Genomic DNA, 11,072 nt, shown 5'->3' on the forward strand with positions numbered 1-11,072 from the left:
CTCTTTCTTGCCCTTTAATGTTATGTAAATTTGTTCTCACTTTGAAATGATCGAGACAATCCCTAATCACAACAAATTCTTCATCACAACCAACTTCACTTTCTGAAAGTGCAGCTTTTAAATCATGGAAAAGGCGTCTAGACATTTATTGCACTTAAGTAAGGCTAAATAAGAACCATACCCACCTGTTCTGACTTAGTTATTAATTCACCTTAAAGACACACTTAAGAAGGGATCTTGTTCTTAACCTGGGGTCCAACTGTATATATATATATATGTATCAACTATCTGCAAAAATGGATAGATTCACTTCTTTCCCAATCTGGATGCCTTTTGTTTCTTTTTCTTGCCTAATTCCTCCAGTTAGAACTCCCAGTATACAATATTGAAAAGCAATGGTGGGAGTGGGTGTTGCCTCAAATGAGATGATTATGTAGTTCTTTCCCTTTGTTCAATTGTTGCAGTGTATTCCACTGACTGATTTTCTAATGTTGAGATCATCTTGTATTCCTGGGATAAATCCCTCTTGAGCATGGTTATGGATTCAGTTTGCTAGTATTTTGTTGGGGATTTTTGTGTCCATATTTGTCAGAGATATTGGTCTATACTTTCCTTGTGAAGTCTTTGTCTGGTTTTGGAACCAGGATAATGCTACACTCATAGAATGAGTTAGGGAGAGTTCTCCCCTCTATTATTTTTTGGAAAACTTAAGAAGGATTGGCATTATATGTTCTATAAATGTTTGGTAGAATTCCCCAGTGAAGCTGTCTTGTCCTGGACTTCTCTGTGTTGGTAGGCTTTTGGTATTGCTTTGATCTCTTCAAATGTTAAGTGCCTATTGAAGTCTTGTCTTTCTTCTAAAGTTAATTGTTTTACTGTCTTGGTGAATTTGTTATCTGTCAATGTTTTTGATCTTCTAACATTCTTCAATATCCTTCAGTTGAGTGTCTCTAAAGTGGGTTTGTTTAGAAAATGGTGAATAGCAGAAACTAATGAGGAAAGAGCTCTAGAAGAACAGTCTTATCACAATTGAAAAGTGTTGCTGAAGGGGGTGTATGATCTTAAGTGTGAATGCTTTACTTGTAAAATTCCTGAATTCAAAATATAGAAAAATGGCTGCACGCCTGTATTTTTGTTTCCTTTTACCACTTTCTTTACTTTCCTTAAGGTGCCTCTGCAACATGGCCCCAGAAAATCTAACACATGTCTCTGAATTCCTCCTGCTGGGTCTCGCAGAGGATCCAGAACTGCAGCCCCTCCTCTTTGGAATGTTCCTGTCCATGTACCTGCTCACAGTGCTTGGGAACCTACTCTTCATCCTGGCTGTGAGCTCTGACCTCAACCTGCACACCCCTATGTACTTCCTCCTCTCTAATCTGTCATTGGCTGACATTGGTTTCACTTCTGCTACAATCCCAAATATGCTTACGGATATCCATATACACCACAGAATCATTTCCTATGTCAGCTGCCTGATTCAGTTGTCTTTTTTTACTTTTTTTGTATGTATGGACAATCTGCTTTTGACAGCGTTGGCCTATGACCGATTTGTGGCCGTCTGTTACCCACTTCACTACCCAGTGATCATGAATTCCCATTTCTGTGGCTTTCTAGTTTTAGTGTCTTTTTTTCTCAGCCTCTTGGACTCTCAGTTGCACTGCTTGATCGTATTACAGCTCACCTTCTGCAAGGAAGCGGAAATTCCTCACTTCTGTGACCCTTCTCAACTCATCAACCTTGCCTGTTCTGATAAAAATACCACCACCAAAAACATACTAGTGTACATTATGGGTGCCATCTTTGGTGGTGTTCCAGTCTCAGCCATCCTTTTCTCTTATACTCGAATTCTTTCCTCTGTTCTGAGAGTCCCATCATTACGTGGGAAGTATAAAGCCTTTTCTACCTGTGGCTCTCACTTCTCAGTGGTTTGCTTATTTTATGGAACAGGTATTGGAGTGTACCTGAGTTCAGCTGTCTCACCTTCTTTCAGGAGTGGTGCAGAGGCCTCAGTGATGTACTCTGTGGTCACCCGCATGTTGAACCCCTTCATCTATTGTCTGAGGAACAGGGATATCAAGAAGGCCCTGCAGAGGCTCCTCAGACAATGAGGGTAATTCAATACCTGTGCCATCTTTTTTGGTCTATGGATTAGAATAGGCAGAAAACCAAACATGTGGAGCTTCAAAGCATGCTCCTTTGGTTACATAATTTTTGTAGCTCTCATAGCTTTCATTCTACTTGATGTTTTATATCAGAATACTTTTTATTTGGCCCATTTTGGGGGGAATTGTTGGGTGTTCCAGAATCCATGGTAAATCATAATATATGCCCAATTGAGTCCTGTAACACCTATGGGACTTTCTGTATTTGCCATCTGTGACACAGGCATCCTGGTGAAATGCACAACTTTTTCAAAATAAAAAATGTAATCCACCACCCTTTCCACATATTATGCCTATTGTCAATACAACATCTATATATATCTTATCTATTTATGCAGTTTAGGTGTATAATGCTTGTTTTTAGTTCCCAGACTTGTGTTCATATTGGAATCATCTTGTGAACTGTAAAGATACTCATGCCTGAGTTGCCCCACCAGAGATTCTGATTTATTTAGCCTGAGGTGTGTATTGAGCCAGAAGATTTTTCAAACACCCCGGGAGGCACCAGTGGGCAACAAAGATAGGAGACTACTGATCTAGGTGAGACCATTGTTCAGTGATGACTAATATGCCTTGGATCCTTTATTCCTCATGAGCAGATACTGAAGATTTTAAAGCCATTAGAGCTTACAAGGGGAGAGATATGAATGAACTTCAGGCAATGTGATTTTTCTCAATGTGCCTGGTAATATTTTTCTAAATATCTTCTCTTTTATACCACAGAGCTGGTCATATGTGCTGCATATTAAGCTCTTGTCTCTCTGCTCCAAACTTGTCTTTGTATACTATGATTTGTGGTACTGGAGTAGAAATTCTCCTATTACTGCTCTGATTTTCCATCAGACTTTCTTACAATGTTCTTCTAGTATTTGTCTATAACAATCAGCACCGCCAATAAGCCAAGCTTTTTTCACTATATTCCTTACCCTTTGGCATGGCCACTTTAGGTACTAGCTCTGTTACCCCCCCCTTTTTTTATTAATGCCTTTCAGTCTTTCATTATCTATTTACCTATTTTAAACAATCTTCATTAAAATTACTAGTGTGTTTTCCTTTTTCTTGATTAAGCCCTAACTGATAAATTTTAACATGGAGAATAAATGCAGGTTGTCATGTGTTTGTAATTGTTGTTCAGTGCCATCAAGTTAACTTTGACTTATAGTTATGCAGAACTGTAGAAGGTGGGTTCTCTCCAGCACACTCAGACCTGCCAATAATCTGAACAGTGGCCTTTGAGAGAAAGAAGGTAACCTTATTGCAATGCACAGAGCAAGGAGCCAGGAGGAAGTTCCTCAGATTTGACTCCGCACACTATAGGGAAGCAAAGCTTATATGTGATTTGGGCAGCAAGATGGCGGCTGTGCAAGCATGGTGGGGAGAGAAAATACTAGAAGGAATATGTAGGGACAATGTTGCAGGAATTATGACAGCCAGGAAACAGGAGGTCACATGGTTCTTGTCAGAACTCTTTCTTTGGAATGGGGTCCAGGTGATGATTTTCCTTCTGATTTGTCCCACCTGTTGCTGTGTCCTCTGTTGAGGTCAAGTAATGGTCACGGCTGACCCTTCTGTGCGTATGGAGTGGCCCAAATCTGGCTTGGGCTGGTTTAAGGCAGTCTTTTCTGATTAATGAAAATTTACTAGCATTTGTAGGGTCGGGTTACAACAGCAACCCTATATACAACAGAATGAAACGCTGACTGGTCCTGTGCCATTCTCACAATCACTGCTATGTTTGAGCCCATTGTTGCAGTCACTGTGTCAATCCATCTTGTTGAGGGTCTTCCTCTATTTGTTGACCCTCTACTTTGCCAGGCATGATGTCTGTCTTAGGCTGGGTTCCCTAGAGAAATAAAACCAGTAATGCATACAAATATATATAGAGAGAGATTTATATCAAGGAAATAGCTCATGCAATTGTAGAGGCTGGAATGTTCCAAATGTGTGGATCAGAATAGAGGCTTCTTCTGATTTGCATAACTGCAGGGGCTGGCGAACCCAAGATTGGCAGGCTGGAGAGCAGGGCTCTTGCTCACAGGCTGTGAAGATGGATGAATCCCAAGATTGGCAGGCAAGCTGATAGCTCAAGTCCCAAGAACTGGAGGTCAGTCAAACAGGAGGTGACGACAGAATCCAGAGAGAGCAAAAAGCGAAAATATCTGCTTATATTCGGATGCAGACCACACCCCCAAGGAAACTTCCTTTCAGCAGATTGCTACTCCACAGCAGATCCTATCATGAGAGTGATCCTCCAGACTAAGTATTGGCCACACTCTCTGGATTTTGAGTGGAGGCCTCTTGGCCCTGGGCTTCAGATCCACTTTCCAGAACCACTGGGGTGGCAACTCTGCTGCCTTGGCTTTCGGCGCACCATTCTCCTATCCGTTTGAGTGGCGACTCCACCCTTAGAAACACCAGAGGCCATGGCTCCACCCTTAGAAACACCAGAAGCCATGGCTCCACGCTTTGAAATTCCAGAGGTCATTGCCATACCTTTTGAGACTGAGGCAGCTCTGCTTCCTGTGTTCCTTGGCCTCTCAGCCCTTGGGCCTCACACCTGCATCTGCCCTGCTGAGACAAGTGTCCAAAGCTCTATAGCTCCAATGAGAAGTGCCTGGGGGCACCCCATTCTGCCGGTAAACTTTGGCCTAAAGGCACTCAGCTCTCTTGCTTCATGGGTCGGCAAGCCTGGCTTCACTGATAAGTGCCCAGAGGCACCCCACTCTGCCAGGAAGCATCCTTTCCAAAGGCACTCAGCTCTCTCACTCCATGGATCAGTTCCAGGGCTGCCTCCTGCTTGCGTTCTGGTTCTGCTGCTGCCAGTCCTCTCCTGTTGCTGGTCCTCTGTTACTGCTTCTCACCATCTGCGCCATCTTTGGTGTTAACAGTTCTCCTCACCTCCTTCTGAGTTCTCTATACATTCACAGTTTCAAAACTGCTTCCACATTTTAATGTCTCATACAGTAGCACCCCACTCTTGGTACCAATTTTCTTAGGCTGGGTTCTCTAGAGAAACAAAACCAGCAAAGCATATAAATATACAGAGAGAGATATATATCAAGGAAATGGCTCACATGATTGTAGAGGCTGGAACCTCCCAAGTCCATGGGTCAGAATAGAGGCTTCTCCCAATTCACATAGCCGCAGGTGCTGGTGAACCCAAGATTAGCAGGTCGGAGAGCAGGACTCTTGCTCACAAGCTGTGAAGACTGATGAATCCAGAGATTGGCTGGCAAGAGGATAGCTCAAGTCCCAAGAACTGGAGGCCTGATGAACAGAAGGTGGCCACAGGATCCAGAGCGAGCAAAAAGCTAGAACATCTTCTTATATTTGGATGCAGGCCACACCCCCATAGAAAATCCCTTTCAACTGATTGCTACTCACAGCAGATCCCATCATGTGAGTGATCACATATAAATACTGGGAATCATGGACGAGCCAACTTGACACACAATATTAACCATCACAATGTCCTTCTCCAGAGATGTGTCTCTCCCAATAACATGTTCAAAGTTAGTGAGACAAAGTCTCACCATCCTCACTTTTAAGGAGCATTCTGGCTGTACTTCTTCTAAGACAGATTTGTTCTTTCTTCTGGTAGTCCATGTTATATTCAATATTCTTTGCCAGCACTGTAATTAAAAGTCATCGATTCTTCCTCGATCTTCCTTATTCATTGTCCAGCTTCCGCATGCATATAAGGCAAATGAAAATATCATGCCTTGGGTCAGGCGCACCTTAGTCTTCAAGGTGACATCTTTGCTTTCAACACTTCAAAGAAGTCTTTTGCAGCAGATTTGCCCAAAGTGATACCTTGTTTGATTTCTTGACTGCTGCTTCCATGAGAGTTAATTGTGGGTGCCAGTAAAATGAAATCTTGAAAACTTCAATATTTTCTCCAATTATCATGATGTTGCCTGTTGGTCCAGTTGTGAGGATTTTTTTTTGTTGTTGTTGAGGTACAATGCATGCTTAAAGCCGTAGTCTCTGTATCAGTAAATGCTTGAAGTCCTCTTCACTTTCAGCAAGCAAGGTTGTGTCATCTGCATATCACAGATAGTTAATGAGTCCTTCTCCAATCCTGATGCCTCCTTCTTCTTCATATAGTTCAGCTTCTCAGATTATTTTCTCACCATACAGATTAGATACGTATGGTGAAAGGACACAACCCTGACACATACCTTTCAAGATATTAAACCATGCAATATCCCCACGTTCGTTCTTTTTGAAGGATTGTCTCATGGTCTATGTAGAAGTTCCACATGAGCACAATTAAGTGCCCAGGAATTCCCATTTTTTGCAATGGTATCCATAATTCGTTATGATTTACACAATCAAATGCCTTTGCATAGTCAATAAAATATAGGTCAATATCTTTCTGATATTCTCTGCTTTCATCCAAGATCTATCTGCCATTAGCAATGATATTGCTTGTTCCACATCCTCTTCTGAATTCAGCTTGAATTTCTGGCCGTTCCCTGTTCATGTACTACTGTAACTGCTTTTGAATAATCTTCAGCAAAATTTTACTTGCCTGTGATATTAAAGATATTGTTCAGTAATTTCCTCATTCTGACAGATCATCTTACCTCGGAATGGGCACAAATATGGCTCTCTTCCAGTCAGTTGTCCAGGTAGCTGTCTTTCAAATTTCTTGGCATAGACAAGTGAGCACCTCCAGTACTACATCCAAAGACCTCAACTTAAGGACTAAAGTGCGCATGACTCAAGCCATGGTGTTCTCAATCACTCATGTGCATTTGAAGTATGGGCAATGAATAAAGAAGATGCCTTTGAATTATGGTGTTGGTGAAGAATATTGAATATACCATGGACTTCCAAAAGAATGAACAAATCTGTCTTGGAAGAAATACAGCAGAATGCTCTTTAGAAGCAAGGATGGTGAGACTTTGTTTCACATATTTTGGACATGTTATCAGGGGAGACCTACCCCTGGGGAAGGACACCATGCTTGGTAGAGAGTCACAGAAAAAGAGGAAGACCCTCAAGGAGATAGACTGACACAGTGGTTGCAACAATATGCTCAAGCATAACAATTGTGAGGATAACATAGGACCGGGCAGCATTTTGTTCTGTTGTACATAGCTTCGCTATGAGTCAGAACTGACTCAATGGCACCTAGCAACAACAATAACGCAAGGAAGAACGAAGCTCTGATACATGCTGCAAAATGCATGAATCTTGAAAACACCACAATGAGCGAAGTCAGCCATGAAAGGACAAATATGATTCCATTTATATGGAATAACTAGAATTGGCAAGTTTATAGAGACTTGATTTTATTATTTCCAGGGGTGGATAAAAAAAACTCATGAAGATAACGGTCATATAAAAATGCTCTCTGATTAAGAACATTTGACTTGAAGTTAGAACGCAGCTTGTGTTGTCAGACCTTGTAGTGACCACACATTACTGCCAAGATTTTGTTGCTAGGTGCTATCCAGTTTATTCAGGCTTGTAAAGACTATATGTACACAGAATGAAACAATGTGAAACAATGCCCAGTTGTGTACCTTCCTCACAGTCATTGCTGTGCTTGATTCCATTGTTGCAGCCACCGTGTCAATCCGTCTTGTTGAGGGCCTTCTTCTTTTTCATTTACCAAGCATGATGTCCTTCTCCACATACTATGCCCTCCTGATAGCATGTCCAAAGTACTTGAGACAGTCTCACCATCCTCCCTTCTAAGGAGCATTCTGGCTATACTTCTTTCAAGATACATTTGTTTATTCTTCTGGCAGTCCATGGTATATTCATTATTCTTCACCAACACCATAATTCAAAGGTCTTCCTCCATCTCCCTTATTCATTATCCAGCTTCTGCATGCATATGAGGTGACTAAAAATACCACTGCTTGGGTAAGGGGCACCTTAGTATTCAAAGTGACATCTTTGCTTTTTATCACTTTAAAGAAGTCTTTTGCAGGAGATTTGTCCAATGCAACGTTGTTTAATTTCTTGGCTTCTGTTTCCATGGGTGTTGATTACAGAACCAAGTAAAATGAAACCCTTGATAACATCAGTCTTTTCTCCATTTATTGTGATGTCACTTATTGGACCAGTTGTGAGGATTTTTGTTTTCTTTATGTTTGCTTATAACCCATATTGAAGGTTGTAATCTTTGATCTTCGTCAGTAAGTGCTTCCAGTCCTCTATGCTTTCAGCAAGCAAGGTGTCATTTGTATGTCACAGGTTGTTAATGAGTCTCCCTCCAATTCTCATGTTGTGTACTTCTTTACATAGTTAGCTTCTCTGATTATTCACTCAGCATACAGATTGAATAAGTATGGTGAAAGAATACAACCCTGACACACACACTTTCCCTGATTTAAACCACGAAGAATCCACTTGTTCTATTCAAACGACTGCCTCTTGGTCTAAGTAGAGATTCCTCGTGAGCATGATTAAGTGTTTTGGAATTCCCATTCTTCGCAATGTTATCCATAATTTATTATGATCCACACAGTCGAATGCCTTTGCATAGTCAATGAAGCACAGGTAAACATTTTTCTAATATTCTCTTCTTTCAGCTAAGATTCATCTGACATCAGCAATGATATCCCTCATTCCATGTTGTCTTGTGAATCCTCAAGGTGGATTCAAGGTGTTTCTGGCAGTTCCCTGTCGATGAAGTGCTGCAATCACTTTTGAATTATAGTCACTTTTGAATTAACCATCTCCAAATTTGGTTAAAATGTTGAGGCTTATGAGGCCACAAATACATCAAGAGTGTATGAATAGTTTTATCACTCATATAAGCAGATTGTCTAGGGAGACCAGGGCTAGTCTCCCAAGCTGGACTGAATGTGGGTTGACAGAGCAAGGCAACTGGCTGTCTTGGGATTATTTTCTGGTTAGGGAGTGCACTGAACTGAAGGTTTTAGGATACCAGCAGATGCTTCCACAATTTGAATCTATTGGCACTTGGGCTGACTTATCACCTTGTCCAGATGTGGGGCAGAAGGTAGGAGATAAGGTGAGGTTTAAGAGCTGTCAGTCATCAAACATCCAAAACAATGGAGGCAGACTTAGCGTAGTAGTTAAGAGCTCAGCTGCTAACCAAAAGGCCAGCAGTTTGAATCCACCAGCCACTCCCAGGAAACCCTATGGGGCAGTTCTACTCTGTGCTATAGGGTTGTTATGAGTGGGAATTGACTCCAAGGCAGCAGATTCATAGAGTGTTTATAAAGTGTCCAATCAAAGGAACTTAGTGCATTACATTTTGATAAAATAAATTTTACAGCTGCTTTAAAAAAAAAAAAAAAACATTGCTGTTGAGTCGATTCCGACTGGCTTAGTGTCCTTTACTTAGACTGATTTTTTTCTTAAAAGGTTAAGAATGTTTATCTCACGTTTCCCTCATAAAGAGGGAAATAATATCTTACCGTCTTATCTGTTTGAAAATATATAGAACACATTTGTCAACTCAACATTTTTCATGTATACAATTCAATGACACCAATGACGTCGATCATGTTGGGCAACAATAACCAAGATGTGTTACCATATTTTCCATTACCATAAACAAAAGCTCAATGACACCTATAATATGATTCCAACTTTCCTGTTCCCTCCCACCCCAGGTAACAACTAATAGCCTTTGACCTCTACACATTTTTCTATTTTAAGTGTTTCATATAATTGAGATTATACAATATTTGTCCTTTTGTGATTGACTTATTTCAGTTAGCATAATGTTTTCAAGTTTCATCCATGTTTTATTATTCCCCTCTTTATGAGGGAAATGTGAGAAAAATATTCTTAACCTTTTAAGAAAAAAATCAGTCTAAGTAAAGGACACTATTTTAATTTCTCTTTATGGCTGAGTAATATTCCACTCTATATACATTTTTTTTTTTATATATACATACCACATTTTCTTGTCCATTCATCTATTAGTTGTTGTTTAGTTTGTTTCTGCCTTTTGACTATTGCGGGTAGTGCTGCAATGAACCCTGGTGTACATGTGTCTCTTTTCATTATTGCTTTCAAGTATATACCTAGCAGTGGAATTGCTGGGTGATATGGTAGTTCTATCAACTACGTGTCTGTCAGTTTGTCATACTGTGGGGGCTTGTGTGTTGCTGTGATGCTGGAAGCTATGCCACCAGTATTCAGATAACAGCAGGGTCACCCATGGAGGACAGGTTTCAGGTGAGCTTCCAGACTAAGACAGACTAGGAAGAAGGACCTGGCAGTCTACTTCTGACAAACATTAGACAGTGAAAACCTTATGAATAGCAGTGGAACATTGTCTGATACAGTGCTGGAAGACGAGCCCCCCAGGTTGGAAGGCACTCAAATGATGGCTGGGGAAGAGCTGCCTCCTCAAAGTAGAGTCGCCTTAATGATGTGGATGGAATAAAGCTTTCAGGGCCTTCATTTGCTGACGTGGCACAACTCAAAATGAGAAGATACATCCATTAATAACCAGAACCTGGAATGTATGAAGTATGAATCTAGGAAAATTGGAAATCGTCAAAAATGAAATGGAAGGCATAAACATCAGTATCTGAGGCACTTGTGAGCTGAAATGGAGTGGTATTGGCCATTTTGAATCAGACAATCATACAGTCTACTATGCTGGGAATGACAACTCGAAGAGGAATGGTGTTGCATTCATCTTCAAAAAGAACATCTCAAGATGTATCCTGAACTACAACACTGTCAGTGATAGGATAATATCCATATGCCTACAAGGAAGACCAGTTAATACGAGTATTATTCAAATTTATGCAGCAACCTCTAGGGCCAAAGATGAAGAAATAGAATATTTTTATCTGCTGCTGCAGTCCGAAATTGATCAAACATGCAATCAAGATGCATTGATAATTACTGGCGACTGGAATGCAAAAGTTGGAAACAAAGAAGGATCAGTAGTTGGAAAAT

General features: G+C 40.8%; 1 protein-coding gene across 1 annotated transcript; it reads left to right on the forward strand.

Moving 5' to 3' along the window:
* The first annotated feature begins 1,196 nt into the window (after nt 1-1,196).
* LOC126072082 (olfactory receptor 18-like) lies at nt 1,197-2,108 on the forward strand. Its single transcript, XM_049876749.1, has one exon. The coding sequence runs from the start codon at nt 1,269-1,271 to the stop codon at nt 2,106-2,108; it is 840 nt and encodes a 279-aa protein (XP_049732706.1). The 5' UTR covers nt 1,197-1,268.
* The last annotated feature ends 8,964 nt before the right edge of the window (nt 2,109-11,072 follow it).

This window comes from Elephas maximus, chromosome 3 (genome assembly GCF_024166365.1).
Source record: "Elephas maximus indicus isolate mEleMax1 chromosome 3, mEleMax1 primary haplotype, whole genome shotgun sequence".
In the NCBI taxonomy this organism is placed as follows: domain Eukaryota; kingdom Metazoa; phylum Chordata; class Mammalia; order Proboscidea; family Elephantidae; genus Elephas; species Elephas maximus.